Source organism: Macrotis lagotis, chromosome 7 (genome assembly GCF_037893015.1).
Source record: "Macrotis lagotis isolate mMagLag1 chromosome 7, bilby.v1.9.chrom.fasta, whole genome shotgun sequence".
Classification (NCBI taxonomy): domain Eukaryota; kingdom Metazoa; phylum Chordata; class Mammalia; order Peramelemorphia; family Peramelidae; genus Macrotis; species Macrotis lagotis.
Genome location: NC_133664.1, coordinates 182,445,481 through 182,469,385, shown reverse-complemented (window position 1 = coordinate 182,469,385; position 23,905 = coordinate 182,445,481). Strand labels below are relative to the sequence as shown.

Genomic DNA, 23,905 nt, shown 5'->3' with positions numbered 1-23,905 from the left:
ACCTCATTGATTCAGATGATCAACAGTGAAAAATTTTATATGGACAATATTTGTGCTACCTACCTTATAAGATTATAAGCAAAGCATTATATAAATATGATTTATCATCATCTTTGGATCAGACTCTTAATGGGGCAAAAAACCCCCAAGAACCTGGAATTATTATAGAGCACTCTCTCTATATTTCTCCTGGGACACAAGTTGCTGAGCATACATAAACTACTGCTATGTGAACAATACCTCATATTTATTTAGCTGAATGTACGAGATACAAATGAGCAAGTATCATTTATAACGGGAAATTCCAAACTGGGAATGTAAAATCTGTTAAAATCTGATTTTTGGAAGTAGGACTACAGAAATCAGAGTTGGTCTTACAGAATGAAATAAGAAGTGTGGATCCTTTAAAGCTTTTGAACTGCATTCAGCGACTGTTGTTCAAAATTCCATCCAAAGATTATTTTATCTTCTTCCCTCTGGCTCTTTATAAATTCAATTCAGCCATCAGCAATACTCACTGTGAGCTGACCCAAGGGATGGTAAAAGATTTTGCAGCTTATAGTGCCAAACCTAGAAAAATCTTTAGTTTCACTTTCAATAGTATTTAATTTTAATTGCAGTTGCCTGTGTCTTTTCCTCCTAAGCCTGAGAGAAGAGAGAGAGAGAGAGAGAGAGAGAGAGAGAGAGAGAGAGAGAGAGAGAGAGAGACTGACTTGCTAGCAGAGGCCAGCTGAGTGTTTGGTCACATCCTGCTGCTCTCACTCAGTGGCTGCAGAGTGGACCACAATCCAGTAAGCACCAAAACCTTTGGATGGCTCACTGTGATTTCACAGAGAGAGTCCAAGTTTTAGACATCCAATTCAATTTAAGCATTGATTTAAGCTTCCTCATGCCAGGTTCTGAGAGGAATATAAAGATAAATAAAGTGTGGACCCAACTCGAGAACACATTATAATTTAATAGGGGGAAAAGACATGTAAAGAATCATTACATATATAAACAACTTACGAGATGGTAGACCCATGCATGTTACAATTTTACATATACACATTTATGCACAAGCATCCCCCCAGCCCTGCTAAGCTTAGAAATGAAGAGGTGAGCCATGTCCAGCTGTCCTTGGCAGGGGACAGGAGGCCAGCAGCAGTGGGGTGGAGGGTCCCTGGCCTTAAGGAGCTGACCTAGAAGATCTGTTAGCAGAGCGACTACACTGGAAAGGAAGTCTGCATGTGGTGGAAACAGGAGAGGTGGAGCTGGGGTGCAGGCCCCGGAAGCAGCTCTGCAGGGGACTCGGGCTACTACTTGTATCCACTACTTCAACCCAAGGGATGTTCTTCATCAGTTCTGCTTTTTCCCCAACTTCTACTGCCTGTGACTGTTGAGTAAGCAACTGTAATATCCTCTATTCACTTTGTTGACCTAAATTGCTTCTGTGTTCTGATATAACCTCCAATGCAAAGACAGCAGAGATACATTAAACTTTGCGTTACAACAGAGACCCAAACCTCTATCAGAAGGTAAGGATTTTTTTCAACTGGGAGCTCTGTGCTACAGTGATTGTTCTAATATGTTTTTATCTGATGCAAAAATCTATAAAGCAGGAGAGACAGACAGACAGACACACCAACAGACAGACAGACACATACACCATGACCACGTGGACCAAAGTGACCCATAGTACCCCCTAGGAGAAGAGTGAGCTAGAAATTGTAATCATTTTAGTTCATTAAACAATCAGCCTCTGATGTGAGAAAGGTAAGAACTGGTGGAAACAAGCAAGAAGTGACCGAGATATGTAAGGATAGGAAGGAGAGCTAGGTGGCAAAGAGGATCAGGTCTAGAGTCAAAAAGACATGTGCTCAAATCTGGCCTTAGGTACTACCTGCATAACCCTGGGTGAGTCACTTAACCCTGCAAACTTCAGTTTCCCCATCTGTAAAATGAGATGGAGAAGGAAATAGTAGATCACTCCAGTATCTTTGCCAACCACCCCAATAAACAAACCCAAAAATAGGGTTATGAAGAGTCAGATACAACTGATCAATAACAACAAAGGTAAAATAAGCAAGGCACAGGTGAGATTCAGCTCTACCCCCTTCCAGAAGAGAAAGTATTTGGGCAATACCACTGATGCAGAATATAACTTTAATATAGAGCAGACTGTGATAAATGCTTAAAAGAGGTACAATGAGCTCCAAAAGAATACAGAGAACAGTGGAAAGATTAACTGAAGAGGAGGCACATAGATTAGTCCCTAAGGTTAGGAGAAGACTCCCATGAGTCAGGGCTGATGTGAATGATGGTGTGTAGGGCCATGACTTAGGAATAAGGGGTAGCCTGATAGAGCTGGAATGTGCATTATTTGAAGAAGAATAGAAGGGAAGCTTGGAGAGGTAGAAAAGATAGGAGTGGTGTTGTGGAAGGAGTAATACCATATGGTGATTGTGTACAAGGCCTAACCAATTTAGTAAAGATTACTTCCTTAGAGCTAAACATCACCAACATACACTAGCTGGGTTGGATGGGTTTTTTTTTTTGGGGGGGGGGGCAATGGTAAGTGGCAGTTTCACTTATAAACCATTATATGTTTGTGTGTTTGTGTGTTTGTGTATGTGTATGTATATGAAGAGGCAGTTTCACTTATAAAGTTAGTGATCCTTATAACCAACATTTTCATGGTTCTCATGTGACATAGAACTCTGAACCAAGATAAGAAGTTTGCAGGGGAAATTATTGGAAAATGAATAGAAGTAAGAGTGGATTATGGCTTTGTGTGTGTGTGTGTGTGTGTGTGTGTGTGTGTGTGTGTGTGTGTGTGTGGTGAGGGGGGTTGAGATAAGGAGAAGGAGGAAATGAAAGGGAGGGTATTGACTTATGCGGGTTTCACAATTAAGACTTACTGTATTTGGTTTTGGTGTGGATGGAACAGTTTTCTGGGCAGATTTCAGTAACGAGAACAGGACTAAACAGATTTGGGCAGCATTCCAGCTTGGCACAAACTCTCTTGCAGAAATCTGCTACTTGGTCAGATGTTCGCACAATTTTAACAACTGCCCTATATGTTTTGCCTCTGTACCTAGGAAGAGAGAGAGAGAGAGAGAGAGAGAGAGAGAGAGAGAGAGAGAGAAAAATATATATATTTATATATATTTAGGAAAACCCAACATTTATTCATAGGGTCAGTTTTAAGACCATGTTCCACAGATATCTTATTTTAAAATAATAAAGAGAATTTAAAGTGGTTTGCTGTATTTGGTTTCATATTTCTTAGTAAATTCAATTAAGTTCAACCAAGCAGGAACCTACTCCTCTACACATACGAGTGTGAGACCCTGGGGAAATAAAGATAAAATCAGACATATGCTCAGATTTTAGAATATAGTAGAAATAGTAACACATGCATAAAATAAACAAAATAAACATTAGACATTAAGTACAAAGAAGTAGGGCATTGGAAAATGTTATAAGAAATTCAGAGGGTGAAATCAATTCTAGTTGAAGGAATTAGCCAAAGCTACATGGGAGAGGTGTCCAACTCCATAAGCTAAGTCTCAAAAGAATGGAAGGATTTCAAAGAACAGTGACAAATGGAGGCAGAGAGAATTTCATTTCAAAAATGGTAGACAACAGGATAGGCATGATAAGGAAAGGATGAAAAATGAGAATGGGGGGGAGTCAATGAGTGGCAAACTTATCAACAAGCATTTTTATGCTGTAAAACAATGAATTCTGTTTATAAATGGTTGGCGATACGAAGAAAATGTGAAAACAATCTACTACAATAAAAATTTCCATTAAGTATACTCTCATTTGGTAATGAGTAATTTAATACATGGTGCATAACTAATGAACATTAGTACCAAAAATAAATGTTATGAAATGAAACTTAGGCTTTTATCATCACATTTAATTTTTAAAAAATTAAGTACATAAGTAATTATGATACCGTTTCGAAAACTATGCAAATCAGGATAAAGAAATCTTATCTTGGTAAAAAATTGCATATCTGCTTCTAGAAATTCAACTGATTATTATTATTCAAAATTGGAATTTTTCCAAAGAAGTAACAGGGAGAAAGACCTACGTACAATGCAAAGTCACCTTTTTAAAGAAGAAAAACAAAGAACGAATAAATGAAAGAACAAGACCAGAGCAAATCTCAAGTGTGACAAATATGACAAAAATTTGAGGGAGTTCCCAGTGTCAGTTCTGAAAAGAGTGCCAACCCTGAAAGTCAGGAGGACCTAAGTTCAAATCTGGTCTCAGAAACTTATTAGTTGTGTGACCATGGGCTTAACCCTGATGGCCTTACAACCAGAGCCATCTCTGGTCATTCTGGTTCCTAGCTGAACACTGAACCCAGATGACTCTGGAGGAGAAAGTGAGGCTGGTGATTTAGCACAGCTCCCACTCATTTCATGTGCTTGTCATGGCATCACCTCCCTGATGTCATGGTCTTCTTTTGAGAATGAAGGACAACCATCTGAACAAACATATGGCCATAGCAAAGACTTCAGCATTTGGATCTCACATTCAGTGTTCTAATTCAAGGATCACTTGTTTATTTATTAAAGCTAGCAGAGGAAATTTATAGACAGTCATGATTTCTGGAACTATCTAAACAAGAAGATATAACATGGGTAAAGGTGGAAATGTTCCTCCTATTCACGCTTACCACTTAACAGTATAAGTGACTTATCATAATTTACCCAAAGGAGGAGAGGGATCCTAGACAAGTAGGAAGAATTCCCCCATCTCACCTCCTTGTTTCTTAAGTTTGTCCTAGTGTCTTTACTTTTTCTCTTAAAAGCAGACATTCTATACAACAGCAATACTAGAAAGCCTACCACCTAAAGAGAACAAAGAATGAAGCAAAGGACCAATTATACAAAAAATACTTATAATGGGATTTTTTTTGGTAGAAGCAAAGAACTAGAAATAAAGAAGTCCAAGGTTGTGACCCTCAATTGGGGAACAGCTGAACAAATTATGGCACATGAATGTCTCTATTAACTGTGATGAATTGAAAAGGATGATTTCAGTGAAAGCTGGGAAGATTTCTATGAAGAGATGCAAAGTGAAGTGAGCAGAACAAACAACATGAAATATTAAAAAATGTAAATATAATGTAAAAAAACTTCAATTTTTTAAAGACTTAAAAACTCTGAACAATGCAATGACCAACCATGATTCCAAAGGACTTAAGATGAAAGCATATGATCCATAGAAATGATAGCTTCAGGGCATAGACTGAGACAATTATTTTGGATGTGGAAAAGAGGAGAATTTGTTTTCCTTGACTATTCATATTTATTGAGGTTTTTTAAAATGATAAATAGGAAGGAAAGGAGAAAGATTTTTGCTTGATGAAAGCATATGATCCACAGAAGTGATGGCTTCAGGGTACAGAATGAGACAACTGTTTTGGACGTGGCAAAGATGAGAATTTGTTTTCCTGGACTATTCATATTTATTGAGGTCTTTTTTTTTTAATGATGGATAGGAAGGAAAGGAGATAGATTTTTTTCTATTGGAAAAATTAGAAAATAATATGTCCATTCTAATTAAAATTCCCTTCAAAAAAATCCCTTCATTCACTGTGAGGGGAAATGAATGCCAGAGACCAGGAGAACCCAAATAGTATACCTGTTAAATCACTATTCTCATCTCTGTTGTTGAACAATGTTGCAAACAGATCAATTACTTCTCCCCCTGACAGGGGTCATTGGTTCTTGCTAGTCAGTCTCTTTTATAGTCTCAGTTCTTTAATTTTTCCCCCAAGGTCATTCCTCAGGATTTTTCCTTTTTTCTTAAAAAAGAGGTACCTTCACTTCTATTATTTTTTTTTAACTTTGAGTAAATTTCACTGAACACCTTCAATGACAACAAAGGTTCCTGCATCTAAGCGTTCCTAATTGTTTATTTCAATACACAGTAATCTGTTCACTGGAATTTATCTATAAAGTCAATGATTTCAAATGGAAGTACTCAGGAAATTATTTTAATACCTTTTATTGAGATGATTGCTTACAACATTTATCTGCTCATTTCAATCCCAGAACACCGTAGCAGCATATCATCTCCTTTCTAATGAAGGGAACCATCTGCTAAAAGGTTATGTGACCACCCCAAATTCAGCAGGCATCCTGATACCCAGTCCAGGTTTATTTGCTGAAGAGAATGCTGTTGCCATACAGAAATCATATCACTTATAATGTGACAAAGAGCAACTCTTCATCCTTAACAAAATCTTTGGTTATGATGGTGACACGGATTCTCTTTAAAAGGTAGAAGGAAGATATTGCCTATAATCTGAGACTGCTCCATTGGATCATTTGTTCTCCTTCCATTTTTCAACATATCTTCAACTCTTTATGAAATTTAAGAGATCACTAAAAGTGGTTCAGTGATTACATCCACCATTTCTTTCTATTCCTTGGGGTATGCCAATGCCCTATCAGATATTTCTTGTGTTTTTCTTTCCAGTCCAAAGATTATTTTCCTTGGAAGAAGAAGGGAAAATAAAGAGTTGAACAGTTCTACTTTTTGTCTATATTCCTTATCAAGGTCCTATTTTACTTGTTCAACATGGCTATGCTTTGTTCTGATGCACCTTATTTCCCATTGTTAGAAAAGAATTCATTTGCCTTCAATGACTACTCTTTCAAATTCCAATTGTAACTTTCCTTTCTTGGTCATATGACCCATATCCAAAACAGATAATTTCTTAGGATTCAGTTGAAAGTAGTATAAAAACTAAGAAGAAGGAAGATTAATTATAAACTATGTCAAATCTATTTGGTTTCAATAAACATTAATTACTGGTACAGGGAGAATTTTGATACCATAAACTGCTTTTTATTGTAATATTTATCAACTAATGAGGTCACAAAGATAACTAAGATACTAGGCCTGCTCTAAAGGACCTTAAAAAGTAGAAGGGGAGATAAAAAGTTCAAAAATAATGATGGAGTATGATAAATGAAGAGGCAAAGGACAAGTTCTTATAGGAGTTCTGATTGGGGGAAGAGGATGGGGTAACTGAGGAAAGACTTCATGAAGAAGGTGGCACCACTTGAGGTGTGAGGTGTCTATAAAGACAGGCAGAAACCTGAAGAACAGTAAATAAAGAGAGGCCAAAGGTAACTGAATTTTTGGCACTTGGAAGCTGAATCTGATAATGACAACAATGATAGTTCGCATATACAAAGTGCTTAAATAGTTTTTTCAAATTGTTATTCAGGCAATGTGGTCATGTTTGACTTTTCGTGACCCCATTTGGGGTTTTCCTGGAAAAGCTACTGGAATGGCTTGTTATGTCCTTCTCCAGCTCATTTTAAGGATGAAGAAGCTGAGGTAAGTAGACTTAAGTGATCTGGCCAAAGTCCCAAAGAGAGTAAGGGTCTGAGGTCAAATTTGAACTCACAAAGGTGAGTCTTTCTGACTCCAGGTCAGGCATGCTAACCACTCTATCACCGCCCCCCCCCTTGCTATTATAGTTTTTCAGATAACTTCAAGTATTTTGTCTTATTTGCTCTATAGGAAAGCTATAATAAATATTTCCATTTTAAAGATAAAGGAACTAGGATTCACAGCACACTTGTGTAACTTAATCTAGGGCAAATGTCCTGAGGGAGTGGTGTCCATTATCGTCTAACTTATCTAGAATCACATAACCAATCAGGTGGTATGAGGATGATAATCCAGAACTCTTCATTCCTAATCATACCGTATCATTTTGGAGAGGAACACTAGAATCAATTAAGGTTTTATTCAGTGATTCTGCCCAGAGGTAAGGAGAACTATGTGACAAAAAAAACAACAAACTCCTTTGTTTTGTAGAGTGGATTTATGAAGAGATGAATTTTCTATTTCCTATTGCACTCATGATCCTGAAGAAAGAAAAATACTTATTGATATAATTTATTAAATGGCCCAGAAAGCCTACTGTAAACATTGAGATAAGACTTTTAAAGCATGACTTACAAGTAAGGAAAAGAAAAAGCAACAGGCAGATATTAAAGAGACAATGAAGTTGGTACACAACAGAAATTTCCCTGGCCTTATAAATAATCTAAGAAGGAAGGGAAAAAATGCTAAGTTCACTGCATCAGAACTGATGAATGGCACAGTTAACATAAAAGAAGGAGGCCAGGGAGGCATCCTGCATGGAGAAAGAGCGTCCATTCCAAGCAGCTCTACTTAAATCCTTAACTCTTTCTCTCTGCTCTTCTTGAGAAAGGGAAAGTTTTTTTGTTTGTTTTGTTCAGTGAGGTTTATCCTGTTAGTAAAGATGCCAGGAGATCAAATAAGGGAGTCATCAACATAGTTGACCTTGAAAGAAAGGGGGAAAAAATACAGTTCACCCAAAGAGATTGCAAGTGTGACTGATATGGAAGCATCACCAAGTAGGGAGGGTAGACTTCAATTCATCAGATATTCAACAGAGGCCTCAATCTGTCAAAAACAGAGAAGCTAATACTTCTCTGTGTTTGCCTTAATGTATCTACTTTTCATCTTTGAGAGGCGATGAAACAATAAAACTAAATCTTGTTATATGACAGTTTTCATTGCTCAAGATACACTAATTGCCTGGAGTATCAATGATGGGAAATGTGAAGGAAAGTGATAACACCATGTAGGAATTTATGGTAGAAAAGGAGAAAACTAGTTAGAGTATTTGACACAAACTCTCGATTTGGGTAAATTAGGTTACAAAGTGCTCAAAGGAAGACTAGGTGGGATCCTATAATCAAAACCTCAAGAAGGAAATTCAACGCAGTGTCAATCAGAGGCTCAGAAATATAAAATTCCAAAGACATAAAGTAAAATAATAACAAGGAAGAAGAATACAGGACACTGAAATCAATGTAGAACTATTCATATTTTTTAGAGAATTATGCAGATTGTGCAAAGGGTAAAAATCATAAGAAACAAATACAAAAGTTTGGTATGATCCTATACGAGTTATTAAGATCAAACTTGGCCCCAGAGAAGAGATGATAAAATGCATCTTCAACCACTTTTCTTGCAAGAAGACAACGCACACAGAACATAGATATAGACACACACATTCACCTTTAGACGATCAATGGATTCTTTCAATTGGTACTTTGTTTTCTGTGTTCAGAAGTACTAAGATATAAGAAGTGCCTCTTATATCATTTCTTGCATTATTGCATTCCGGTTTTTTGATTTGTCATGTTCTTCTGAAACAGTTATCAAACACACCTTACCTTGCTGGTTAAACTAATTTAAAATGTAATTAGGAAATATTTAACAAACAAAAATACAGCATAACATAGATAAATATGTGACTTCCAAGCCAAAATTCAACCTCTAGGGATCCTTTTGTGTAGTTTCATAAGCCCCCATTTCTATTCAAGTTTGAAACTACTCTTCTGGGAGACCCACAATCCTTAAATTATCTCCACACACCCTGACTTTGAGTTCACATCACATTTTCTTTACTGTTAACTTCTTTATTTCTTTTCTTCCAAAATGTCCTTTACTTCCATATATTTCACATTTCAAACCAGTTACTGTCTCAATTGTTTCTTTGGTGAAAATCATTCCCTTGGATTCAGATTCTTCTATTCTGTCAATTAATTTCTCTGTGTATTCCATAAATTCTTTCATAATTCTTATCTTTCTTTCAGAGGACTCAGGAACATCCTGCTGAGGTTTCACAGGGTTCTCTGTCTCATCAGCTGTTGATTTCCTTTCCACTGCCTTCCAATACTGATTCATAGATGCTTAAAGTCTTCCCCCTAATCTGGAGGCCACCATCTCTTTGGTTATTAATATCATCCCTATTGATTTAGTTGTTTATGCACAGAGTCCTTAGTTATCTTCTTCCTGATATCTTTAGCTATTTCATATTTCCCAGCCTTATTTTCCTTTTCTGCTTCTTGACCTCGATGCCTTCCCAATCTCCTACATTGGGTTGTTCAGGTTTTGTGGCCTCAGGTCCAGCTTCACTGGGAGACTGTGACTGGCTGCCCTGGCTTCCTCTTTTCTTCGGTTCTCTGGCTGAAGCCCCCTGTAGTCCAGAGCACTGCCATGATGATGTCCTAACCAGGGCAGGCTTCCCTTCCTGTCTTTGGGTATTCTCTGGAAGGGAGCAAGAGTTGCTGAGCTCTGCCACAAGCTGTGGGTTGTCTTGTCCAGCCCTGTACCTCAAAGGTCACCCCAGGCAATAAATGACCAAACCAGAATTTTTAACCCAGGCCTTCTGTCTCCTGATTCAACACCCTGTCCACTTTGAATGACTTTTTATCCTCATTTTTAAAAAATTATGTTTATAAGGGATAATTTTCTGAGTAGGACAGTAGTGATTGATACATTCAAAAATAAAGGTGAAGTAAAAATGATAAATGATAATGCATTTTTTTAAAAAATTGTATCAAAAGTATTAAAGATCAAACTAGTACACAAAGTAGATTGCAACTGGTGAGGAATAAACATTTAAACACTTTTGCTTTGTTTTGTTTTTTAAACTTATAATGGATAACATGGGAAGCTAAAAGAAGTTAGGATCTATGTTCAGGGTGAGTGCTTCAATGATGATTCAATATAGTGGTAGTGATAGTGGTGGTAAAGGTAGTAGCAGCAGCAAATATTTATATAGTGCTTATTACATAAATAATATAAACAGGCATTGTGCTAAGCATTTTACAATTATTATCTCATATGAGCCTCCTAATAACCTTGAGAAGTAAGTTTAAGCAGTATGTCTAAAGTGCAGGAGAACAAGGATAAACAATAAAAGTATTTTTTCCTGCCAAAATATCTATTAGCTAATTGAAGTATTTATAAAACAGCCATTTTTCTAATTATTGTATTCAATAAATGGTCATTAAGAAATTAATAAGTCATTAATAAACTGTTAAACATCTTAAACACTATTTAAATACTATACAAATCTCTTATGGGGATGATGAAAGTCTTTTCTGATGCCATATAAATGAATAAAAAGATACTAGAAAATCCCTACAGAAGATAAACGGTCATTCTTATTAAATTTATATATTAATGAAGACCTTCCAGGATATAGGTCTTTACAATAATGTGAAAAAGCAGGAACTATGAATGATAAGTGATCATAATTGTCTTACCCCCTCCCTGGATAATCAAAACTATATCTTTCTTTGAAACACTCTGCAATTGATTCAGTGACATATACCTTTGACAGCTGAGTGAATTAAATGCAAGTTAATTTATTCATGACAGCAAGGATTTCTGCCTTTCAGCTAAGTGGGAAAGAGCTTTCTCCCCTTCCTTTCCTAGCAAAGTAAACAGCAAAGTTGTCAAGATCTAAAAAGCTGTCATTCTACATCAGAAGGAATGAGGTGACTCAACATGTAGTAGGATAACACTAACATTCCTGCTGACTATAAACCTGTCATCATTAGCAGCTGCTCAAAGATGCTATTGTGATCTAGCGCACTTGAAACCCAGTTGAGACAGACATTTTCTCATTATAAGTTGCTGTGTAAGATTCTGAAATGGAACTTACTGTCATATTTGATATAATAGGTAATACGTTGCTTTTAGAATATGGCAGGGCCAGATTTCACAATGCCTGTTTTGATTTTAGTAGGCTGGATTTAATAACAGCTCTGATCGACATAGCAACCCAAAAACTAGTGCAAGCTCTGCAAAAAGGAGCATCCCTGTTTCCTAGCATTTGGAACAGAATATGGATGCTTTGCTATCGTTGTGAAGGACACTCAGTACAGAACCCACTTGAGGTGGAATTCCCTAAGGAAAATGAAATCATCTGGACGCTCCTATGTACAGATGACACTTTGCTGATAGAATCAATCCTAACATTGTAGCACCTTCTAGATTAGATCTATAATCACTCAAAAAAGCTCAACCTGACATCCACACAGGAATAAACAAATGGATAAAAAATAACTGCTTTCTAAACTATGATATGCCATTAGATGGACAAGCACATAGAGAGGGTCCATCTCTGTGTGAGTGTGAGTGTGTGTGTGTGTGTGTGTGTGTGTATCCCTATCTATCTGTCTGCCTGTCTGTCTGTGTATGTATGTATGTATCTATCTATCTATCTTGGATGGACACTGAAAAAAGATAATGATCTAAACCCAGGGCCAGTATTAAACATGGAAAAGTGAAGTACACTATATAGTGCTTTAAATGATTAAAGCTTCTTCCTGAAATAAAAACCAATTGTTTTACTTCTAATAGTTTCTGTGATGGGGACATTAAAACACTGAGAATTCAAAATGAGGTATGGGATCCAAAAAGCAAGGAAAAACAAAAAGTGAATATTAAGTCTTCAGCACAATACCAACAATTTACAACATAAAAAAAAATATTTACTAAAGTTATTATTAAAGAGATAAATGGCCAAGTCATGTATAAAGAGTGAAGACAACATGTGGATCACATGGGTATCCAAATAATATCAGGAAACCTTGCTGAGGGCCTCATCAAATTAGGTTGATCATAAGATGAAGGGAAGAGTAAGATAAGTCAGACAAGATGAAAAGGTATGGGAGGGTCTGATCTATGCTAACAGAAGGGAATACCCATATCATTAATATCACAGATGCACTAAAAATGTTCTTATCTATATCCATCAGATTGATTCCATGTCCACAGCCATGGGGGTTGCACTTGGGGACAAAAAAAAAAAAGAAGAGATTTTCCTGGTTATCCAGATAATCAATCACCTCTTAACAATTAAAACAGACAAGCTATGACTTCCTACCACTATGGACTGACCTCATGTGATAAAGGTTCCCCTATTACTGATGATTTCCTTTTTAGTGGAGGAAAAAAAGAAAATTTTAGAGGAGAAAAATCTTAATTTCTCTTTTCTGAGCCATATATGAGATTGGAAAGACTGAATTGTGGTTAAGCTTTCCCTAAAACTTCCTGGAAAATAAATAAATAGAAAAATCAATATTTCCAAAATAAAAGAGAAGAAGGAAAAATCTAATAATCTTCATTGACTAAGATGGACAAGCTACAGGGTCCATCAAAAAACAAAAACACCCCCCCAAAAGCCTTTTAATTTTTATAGATAATTTTCTATCTTTTCTTGTCTAATAAAGCATCCATTATCCCATCAGTGATTTCAACAACAGGTCACGGTTCAGAAGATGGCCCTGAATACACTCATATACTCACACTTGAAGGTTTAGTCACTTGCTGGCAATAATATATTCAAGAAAAGGACAATGCAATGTGTTAGTTTTTCAAAATTACACTGTACACCAAAAGGAGATAAGTAATTTGTATTAGAGAAGGATTAATTTATGTTAGCTCTAAATAAGAAATTCTTAATCCTTACCATTTTTTAAGCATGTTCTCTCTGGACATTTAGAGACTAGAATAGATGATAGAGGGATGTAAACATAAAATCAGCAATCTCTTAACCTTTTGTTTTTGTGTCATGGCCCCTTTGGCAGTATGATGAAGCCTAAAGGATCCCTTTCTCAGAATAATGCTGTAAGTCATCAAATAAAATGTACAGGATTACAAAGGAATCCAATTAGAGTGAAATTATTTAATATTTTTAAAAGGTTCACAATATCCCAAATGAAGATCTCCTAGACTAGATATAGATAGATTCTCATTCTCTTTACAACTTGTCTTCAGTGTATAAAATGTGCCAAGGATGAGGATGGAAAAAAGCACTTGTACAGTATGAGTTAGGAGGATATATGGATTCCAAAGGAAGTTAGACAGTAAGAGCTAATTTATTTTAGGGCAATGAAAAATTCTTAAAAATCATTAAGCTTCAAAACAATTATTTAAAATATAGTTGTCTAGAGCAAAGTACATTCACAGTCATCTATGTATTTGTACATCTATTAAAACATGTGGCTAAGGGCTCTCAAATTCTTCTTTTAGGAATCTTTCTAGTAAGTTTACTTACAATAGAGACAAGAAGAAACTACCTACCATCCCAAGACACAATCACCACTACCTGCACCCTTCAATCAGCCCCAAAGAAAGGTGATATGTCCTGAAAAAAATTACTTCCAGCAGGCATGGGCTGTGTCCTTCTATGTACTCTTTCTAGTATCTTAACTTCATATATCAATACAGCTAGGTTCAGATTAGTGTGAATAATGAATTCCCTGAGGTATGTGCATTATTCTAATTTGTACTGCATTACAATGGACTGGAACCAATGACCATATTTTGTATAATTATAACTTCGAAAAGTACGAATTCAAATACAAATGACCACTTCAGGGGATTCATTATGTGTATTAATCATGGACTTGTATTAAAGCATGTTCTTCATATATATGAAGTCTTTCTCCGTTACATCCCCCAAAGCCAACATATGTTCACTTTAAAGAAACAGTATCACAGCTACAATGAAACAATCATATATGAGGTACTGAACAATTCAAAAAAGTCTTTCAAACTTAGCCTTACACAAACACATTGTTTAAGTTCCTGTCTTAAATGTAATTGGAGATCATAAAACTCATGTAAAGCTATGATCATACAGAGCACACATTATTTCTGGACAGTAATTTAACTTCTTTAGTTTTGCAAATGTTCATTACTGGGTCAATAGGACATAGCAAATTAAACATTACTCAAGGCCAGTTTCAGAGTAAAAAACACTTACTTTGCTTTCAGGGTCTCCTCCTGGAAATTCCACTGCGGGTCTTCCACAAGCTGGAGTTCCCTTAGCACCCTTCCTGGCTTATAAGCTGCATTAATTACCATGCTAAGTACCTATTGGGGGTGGGAGGAGGAGAAAAACAAAAGCAAAACCATCATCAAGAGAACATCTAAGAGGTTCATTTGCACAGAAACATTCAAACTATTGCCTTCATGAAGTAATGACTATGTCACCAACTGATGAAATCACCTTAAAAGATAACCCTAAACTGGTTCATCATCAACTCTATCAAGCAGGTAAGGACCTCAATCCCACTGGGTAGGGAGAACCTCATTAGAGAGAGGGAACTAATTTTCATTAATTCTTCCAGGATAAATGAATTAAAACCACTTCCAAAAAAAAATACAGTGTTCCTCTCTCTAATAGAATGTTGATCTGATCATTTGTTTAAGAAATGAATCTTAGTTTAAGAACAAAATACAGATGGAACAAATAAAAACGAGACATTTTACTCCTCTTGCGATTTTCTGTACTGACAGAACCATTTATGCCTGACCTCTGAATAGGTGTAGCTAGGTAACAATTCTCTGCAGTTTCCTTGCAATTGTCTCAATTTATGACTATCTAATCCTTGGCAACCCCCCAGAAACATCTATTTAGGAGGCTTTGGCTCTGGGTCTGATTCTCACATACCTTTGGCCTGACTTGTCACTTCAATTCAATGGTCAAAAAAAAAAAAATCTGAGAGTATCTTTCTTTAAAAGTTATAAGGATAATCTTTTGTTTCTATGCCACCATCCCATGCTGTGATACTTTCCCAAATTGAATGCTCCCTTGTAAAATAGACACATAAGTGAAGCACAAGTGTGAAAAAAAAACAATCACATCTGTCCCACATTTTATCTCCCAAGGGGAAGGGTGTGTTTCATAATCAGTTCTCTGGGATAAGAATTGGTCATTGCAATTAATCTAAGTTTCTAGACCTTTAAGGGAAGTTTTCTTCAATAATATTATAATCATTGTTTATATGGAATTTCCAGGTTCTGGAAATTTTATTTTACTGTTTACCACTCTCAGATAAATCTTCCCATGTTTCTCTAAATTATTCACCTCATCATTACCAATTATACAATAATATTCTATATCAACTTATTCAATCATTTATAGGGTTGTTTTTTTTATTCTGCTTCTTTCAAAAAATGCTTCTATAAATACTTTTGAGATATGCACATACACACGCACACGTGTGTGTGTATGTGTTATATGCTCATTTTTTTCCAGTTACAAATTACTCATCTTGAAGAGACCCTTTTCTCTCCCAATCCTAGCTATCATACACCTGAATGCAGCCCAAATCAGAATATAACAATCTTTCTTAGAGGTTTTATGTTCGTGTTCCTTATATGGAGTTACCTATATTCAGATCAATACAGTACTTCTTCAAGGACTGAGCATTCAAATGCCTGCTCCCTCATATTCACTTCAATATGCTCTAACAATGAACAGAGCTAGAAAACCTGGATGTAGTCACTTTTTAATCAATAGATTACCATCATCTATTTATATTTACTGAATTCAGGGCATGGAGTTGTTTCTAGTTAGATATCCTGCTCAAGTTATTGGAAAGAACAAATCAGTATGGAAAGAAATATGTAGGCAGAAGGGAAAGAACTCCTCCATTTCCATCCCCACCTGCATCCCCCAAAAGGGGATATACTAAACTAATTTTAATGTAGTAAAGAGAAGAAAGGTTAGATGTCTTCACAGATAAGCAAAATAGTTTTGAAAGTTGAATGTTTGATTTATTATACACTTAAAAAGAAAAGTAAGATCTATATAATATTTAGTTATCTTCTATTCTACATATATGGAAATTCTCATTTTGTTTGGTATTTAAGTCCAATTTTCTTAAAAATTCAAGAAATACAAAAAAAGACTGGTGGCATGAAAATGTTTAAATAGAACAGAAAATTTTGTACAACAAAATAATTATAAAAACAAGAAAAAAGCTATGTATTTAATAGATTTATATTATCTTCAAAGCAATATGCATTAATGTAATACAATATAGTTAGGGCAAACATTAAAGACCAATCCAAGATGACTGCTCAGTCCCTGAAAAAGTACCATTTTTGACCCAGATAACCCCCAAATATTGGCTGCACCCTAAAAATGAAATCTTTAAATGCAAACAACTTGACTTGGGACTCCAATGATTTAAAAAAAAACAAATCAAGATTGCTTATGTCTTCATAATTAAAATCAATTCTAACAACATTCATTCATATCATAAAGGCTACAATGGCAGGTATACTTCATCTTCCTCACATTAGTACTCTGCAGAAGTTTTGAGGGTCTAAAACACCTCTCTATCAACATGTTTCTATAGATATACTAAAAGGCCACGAGGATGAATTACAAACAGTTCTGGTGAGACTGTGTGAATATGTGTTTTTATTAGAATCAGCATTTGATTTTTATTGTTGGCTGTCACTACAGTTTATGGGAACTGAGCTTTAAAATAAATCTAATTAGAGCTGGCTGAAATAATGTACAAAGTGTTTACCAACAGACAATAAAATTTCAGCTGATTCTGTTCATTCTTTTCTGCTGAGAAAACCCCAAGAGCTACATTTCAGTAAGCTGAAATGCATTTTGCTCTTGTGGAAAAAAAAAGACCCATCTAGCTAAATTTAATACAGGAGTAGGCAGCAATTACATTGTACAAAATCGTAAAATGCCGTACCTTAAAAATGAGGGTGTAACATATCATTCAACTCCAATTCTCTCAGCCTTTTTGTAAAGAACCAAAACTTCTTCATAAAGTAGCTTGAAGGACTTTTTTAGCCATTCCCATGAAATAACTAAGGAGACTACAATTACCTAGGAGCTTATCTGGATTTGCTATGCATATTCCAGGACTTTCTAGGGTATATGCTAAGGGCACCAAATGATAACAAAGGGGCAGTCACCCAGTGTATAGAGCCACTGGCAGCTGGGAATAAGAGGCGAAGGGTCACAAATGCAGAATCAACAGAGCATTAAAGGAAAAAAAGGAGTCTTATGTTTCTTAAAATACAGAGTCCTAATGGGGCTCCCTAAGAATAACTTAGGGAATCATTCTCAAACATTTATTGGTATGCCTACTGGTACAGCTAAAATCTATTCCTGTTACCTTTAAACAAATCAATGCAACCATTATCAGCACCTAAATCATTTATTCAATAAGTATTTAATGAATAACTAAAGCATGGCAGTATAGAAAACTCAAAGAAATATGTGACTATCTCTGCCCACAAGAAATTTACAAATGATTTTGGAAAATAAGACACAAGAGTTATTTTTTAAAGCAAATATACAAGATTAATTACTCATGGTTCCTTATTGGGAGTATAATAATTTGATACTCTGCCTAATACAATAATATAAAAGAAATAAGACTATGAAGTAGGTCAACTGTAACTTAATGTACCCTTTCCCAAAGCTACTCTCATAAATACTTGGTTCCTATGCCAAGTACATGCTGTGATTTAATTTTTAGCTTTGAAAAATGGTTTCAGTGAAGAAATAAATTGCTACATAATTCAAGTTAATGATAAGAACATTTTTAAGTCAAAAATGTATCAAAAGTGGTGTGGAAAGTTTCTACAAGGAGGTAAATTAGAAGAAAATCTAAAGAAAAGTGCAAGATACTCAGTGTAAGTTTCAATGCAATCTATTTAAACAAGCTGTTAAACCCCTGGAACAAGGAATTATATGACAATGACTGATAGCAAACATTTTAAAGCAAATTTGTTCTTGTTCAGTCTTGTCAAATTCTTCATGACCCCATTTGGGGTTTTTGACCAAAAATTCTAGGGTAGCTTGCCACTTCCCAGTACAGGGCTGAGTGACCTAATCAGGGTCACAAAGTACTAGGTGTAAACTCAGCAAATTGAGGCTTCCTTCAGACCCAGCACTCTATAGGTTACAACACCTAGCTGCCCCTTTTTAAAGCAAAATTAAATCATCAGGAAGTTGTCATGACCACAAGAAAACTAGAGATGGGAAACCATAGGCACAGGAGGTAGCAAAAGCCACCCAGGGTTAGAGCTGAACAACAAGGAGCAAAACTCCACAGTTCAAATGGAGCCAGATTAAAATGTAAGATGGGATATATTTAATAAAATAAAAATACAATATAATCCAGTTAATTTGAAGTTTTCTACATCAATATATGATGCAACAGCATCTATTTCTACTCTCATTTCACACTCCTGGTTTAAAATAGAAGTTTCTCTGTAGAACAATTAAGAGAATGTAGAATCATGAATCAGCAGAAAGTAGCAGGGGCTGAGAGGGGAAACATCTGGATAAAACTTTACCATCACATTAAACTAAATCAGATCATTCAAAGAAAATGGATAAGATGAAACTGGAAAGAGGGCAACAAAGAGACAAAAAATATACATATTTGTTAATGTTTCTATAAACACATAGGGTCAACATGAATTGCAATGGAAGCACCTTTGGACTCTGATATCACAGAACTCAAGGGAATGGAACAGTTAAGAACATGAAGTCAAGAAAAGCAGACATATAAAGCCAAGCACCAAATCCAAGCCACAGGCAACACAACTGTAAAAACTCTGTAGAACTGGTGTTTTTTTTTTTAACATATTTAAGGTAGTAACAAAAGGATACAAAAATCACAAATGGCATAATTACTTTAAAAAAAGACAACACAAATTACAAACACAAATATCTACTTTCTTAATTCTATAAAATCTTTATGAGAGTTGTCTACATACTTATAAATAACCTTAAAGAGAACAAGAGGGGCAGCTAGGTGGTGCAGTGGATAGAGCACCGGACGTAGAGTCAGGAGGAGCTGAATTCAAATCCATCCTCAGACACTTTAATAATTGCCTGGCTGTGTGACCTTGGGCAAGTCACTTAGTCCCATTGCCTTAAATAAACAAACAAACAAACAAACAAATAAATAAATAAATAAATAAATGAAAACAAAAGAAAGAGACGAGAATTTGCAGGCAATTTTCTAGAGCAGATACATTTTCACAGGAACACAAATAAATAAAAATGTAGAAAATACAAGGTACTTTTTTTTTACATCTGTTGAACAAGGTTGTAGGAAGAATTGAGTTCAAATACTGCCTCAGAAACATATTAGTTAGAGGACTCTGATCTAGTTCCTTAACCTACCTGTAGCAGTTCCCCCCACCCCAAAAAATATTGGCATAATGACAGCACCTCTCTCACAAGGTTGTTGTGAAGGTCAAAAGACATAATGTTATCTTAACAAGTTATGCAAATCTGAAAGTGTTATAAAAAAGTTAGCTATTGTTATTTTTTAATATCAAGAAATAACTACATTCTGGAGACATAATGTGAAATGCATCTTTAAAGGCTCTCTTCTAAAAGGGTATTACAAGATTCCTTAATACATGTAATCCTAGAGAACTTTTTATTCAACTAACTACTGATAATTGATTATTAAATGAAGCATAACAAGGAGATACCTACTACTATCGTGTAACATGTGTCCTACACAGAGCGTCTATACAAGTGAGATTCCCTATATATTAGGAATTCACAGAGATCTATAGAACATACCATAGGGTCTACTGATAAGATTTCAGGGTATCCATGACTTGCATAACTTCAAATTGAAATTTAGCATTTTACTCAATTATTAATTTTAAAAAGTGATTTCTCTGAGGAATCCAGAGAATTCAGTAGAAAGATGAAGAAAGAAAAAAAAAAGATTAAAAATCCTTGCAAAGGGGGTGGGGCCCTCCAGGTTTCTGTTTAGAGAAGACATTAAACTGATTCTATGATGTCCAAAACACCACGGGGCCACCAAAATACTAATAGCACAATTCTTTGATGATGATAAAGAAGAACAAAATGGGGTTTTTTCACCAACTGAATAATGATAATAATATGTGTCATATAACTATAATGGAATGTTATTAAAGAGCAGGGAATGACAAATATGAAAAATACAAGAAACATGGAAAGATTTATATGAAGTGACACACGGTGAATAAAGTAGAAACTCCATGAAGAATCCTTACCTAGATTGCAGCCCATGGAGGAAGGCTATTTATGTATTCTCCACTGACCAAATCATATTTGGGTTACTGCATTCAGGTATAGGTGCTATATATCAACAAGGATATTAATAAATTGAGGACCATCTAGAAAAGGACACACTATGATGATAGAGGAGCTCTAATTTATCATACAATTGAATTAACTGAAGATATTTATCCAGAAGAAGACAAAACTTGACATGAATTGAATTGAAGGAACTGAAAATGATATTTATCAGGAAGAAAATCTGACATGATGACTATCTTCTGATATTATAAGAGCTGTCACATAAACACAAGATAAGATTTTTCAGCTTGTCCCCAAATAGTCCAAAACTGCAAGTGGAAAATTAAGATCTGATGTGAAAGAAAAACTTCCAAAGAATTTGAGTGATTAAAAAATAAAATAGGCTGCCTCAGGTGGAATTCCCCTCAGTGGAGATCTTGAAGAAAAATGCCAAATTCTCCCTTGATAAGTGTGCCATAGAGGGGATTCTTGTTCAGGAATATAGGTTAGGCTCGATTGTTTCTGAGATCCATTTTAATTATGAGATTTGGTACTCTTCCAAAGAGACATGGCAGACAAGAAATGAGATAGGTCCACAATGCCATTAAAAAAATAGAATAGACAATTGAATTTGGAAAAGTATACTGATTTTTAGATGATCCCTAAAATACAAAAGCAAACTTTTAATATATTTTTTTAATTTTTAAAGTCATTGTCACCCAGTGATAATGCTATAAGATTATTAATCATAGAAAACCAAAGTATGAGGACCTAGTGAACAATGGAGATTTGCATGATTGGTATAACTGGTAGAACATTGGTTACACTTCCATAAAAGAAATGCAAATGGGCAACATGAATTACTTTTTATATGTATTTAAAACTGATATACTCTCATTCCACTTTGAACCTTCTATAACATGCTATTATATTCTTTTTTTTTAAGTTTTTGCAAGGCAAATGGGGTTAAGTGGCTTGCCCAAGGCCACGCAGCTAGGTAATTATTAAGTGTCTGAGACTGGATTTGAACCCAGGTACTCCTGACTCCAGGACTGGTGCTTTATCCACTGTGCCACCTAGCCGTCGCTATTATATTCCTAATATGTTGTAATAATTACTGCTTTGAATTTGGCAACAGCATGAAAAACTTCAGGCCAGCTTTTTGCTTTAAATCTACTTAAGACTGTTCTAGGTTAAATTTTGTTGGTTTAGGGTTTTTTAAGCAACATAATATTGGGTTCTAATTTTCACTATTATGTGACTTTCACAGAAATCAGAAAAAGTAAATGTTGCTAAAGGGAAGTGATGGGATATCAATAAGAAACAGTATTTATAAAATTCCTACTATGTTGCCAGATACTTTGCTAATCATTGGAGATAAAAAAAGAAAGGCAAATGAAGTTCCTGGACTTAAGAAATCATCATCAAATGAGGGGGAAGGCAATATGCAAATTACTATGTTCATATGATATATATATATATATATATATATATATATATATATATGCAGAATAAATAGAAATAATTCACAGAGGAAAGGAATTAGCATCCAAGGGGGGGCAGGAAAAGTCTCCTTGTGGAAGGTGAGACTTGAAGAAAGTCAGGAGGCTAAGATGAGGGAAAGCATCCCAGGCACAGGGACCAGGACTTTCAGAGATAAGGTCAATGTCATGGAAATGCAGGGTATATGGATTAGAACAAGGTATCAGATTGGGAAGAGGGGTAAGAGACAGGTTATGAAAGAGGATTTTTATATTTGATCTTGGAAGTAAAAAGGAACCAGTGGAAGAGAGAGGAGACTACTCTAATTCAGTGATAAGGTTGCAGATCTGTACTTTAGGAAAATTACTATGAGCCTGAGTAGAAGAATTGAAGAGTGGAGAGACTTGAGGCAAGGAAAACAACCAGAAAGGTATTACAAGAGTCAAAGGTATAGCAGTCAAAAGTATAGCAAATTGTGGTAGATGTATGTCATAGAACACTATTGTTCTATTAGAAACCAGGAGGGATGGGAATTCAGGGAAGCCTGGAAGGATTTGCATGAAGTGATGCCGAGTGAGATGAGCAGAACCAGAAAAACATTGTACACCCTAACAGCAACATGGGGGTGATGATCAACCCTGATGGACTCGCTCATTCCATCAGTGCACCTATCAGGGACAATTTGGGGCTATCTGCGATGGGGAATACCATCTGTATCCAGAGAAAGAGTTGTGGAGTTTGAACAAAGACCAAGGACTATTACCTTTAATTTAAAAAAAAAAAAGCCTGATAACTTATTGTCTAATCTTGCTATCCCTTTTACTTTAGGTTTCTTCCTTAAAGATATGGTTTCTCTTGCATCACATTCAATTTGGATCGATGTATACCATGGAAACAACATAAAGACTGACAAATTGCCTTCTGTGGGGGGTGGGGTGGGGGAGGGAAGTAAGATTAGGGGAAAAATTATAAAATTCAAAAATAAATAAAATCTCTAAGTAAAAAAAAAAGGATGCCAGGATTGAGAAAACACACACACACACACACACACACACACACACACACACACACACACACAGAAAGAGTCAAGGTATAAAGTTATGAAGGCCTGCACCAGAGTCAGTGGAGAAGGGGGCCTATGAAAGACAGCTAGAAAGGGAGCACTGACAGAACCTGGAACCAGTTTAGATATGGAGGATGAGAGTTAAGGATAACACCTAGGTTGAGAACCTGGGTGCTTGGGCTCACAATGTAGGTAAGGAAAAAAGACATATAAGGAAAAGAGACATGCATATACAGAAAGATGAAAATGATATCATTAAGGAAAAGATGGACCCATCCTATAACAAACAGGAATGGTCTGGGAGCTGTGAGTAAACAATGCATATTTACTAAATAATGTCACCATTGTTAGTATATGGTCTCCAGTTATTCTCTTGGAAGAGAATACGTTCTTTGTTATTCTTATAATTTCTAATATTAATTCAAACTTTAAAAAACTGCATTTAAGGAAACTGCCCTGTTTCTATTAATATCTTTAACTTGGATTTCACCTTTATCAAAGCCAGTACTTCCTTTGGAAATAACTTGCCTTCTTTGGGTTTATATCCCCTCCACCCCATCTGTTTCTCTGATATCCCTTTGAAGACCTAGTAATTTAACTATAGAGAGTTCTGAGCATTTTCACATTTTGTC

At 35.6% G+C, this 23,905-nt stretch overlaps 1 protein-coding gene across 2 annotated transcripts in view; it reads right to left on the bottom strand.

The window, feature by feature from the left end:
• Nucleotides 1–23,905, bottom strand: part of SFMBT2 (Scm like with four mbt domains 2) — a 386,915-nt gene that overhangs the window by 14,763 nt on the left and 348,247 nt on the right. For both annotated transcript variants that reach the window (XM_074194176.1, XM_074194177.1), the window contains 2 exons: nt 14,630–14,739; nt 2,901–3,076 (listed from right to left, as the gene is read on the bottom strand). In XM_074194176.1, coding sequence (XP_074050277.1) covers nt 2,901–3,076; nt 14,630–14,739 — 286 coding nt within the window. The remainder of the gene's footprint in view (nt 1–2,900; nt 3,077–14,629; nt 14,740–23,905) is intronic.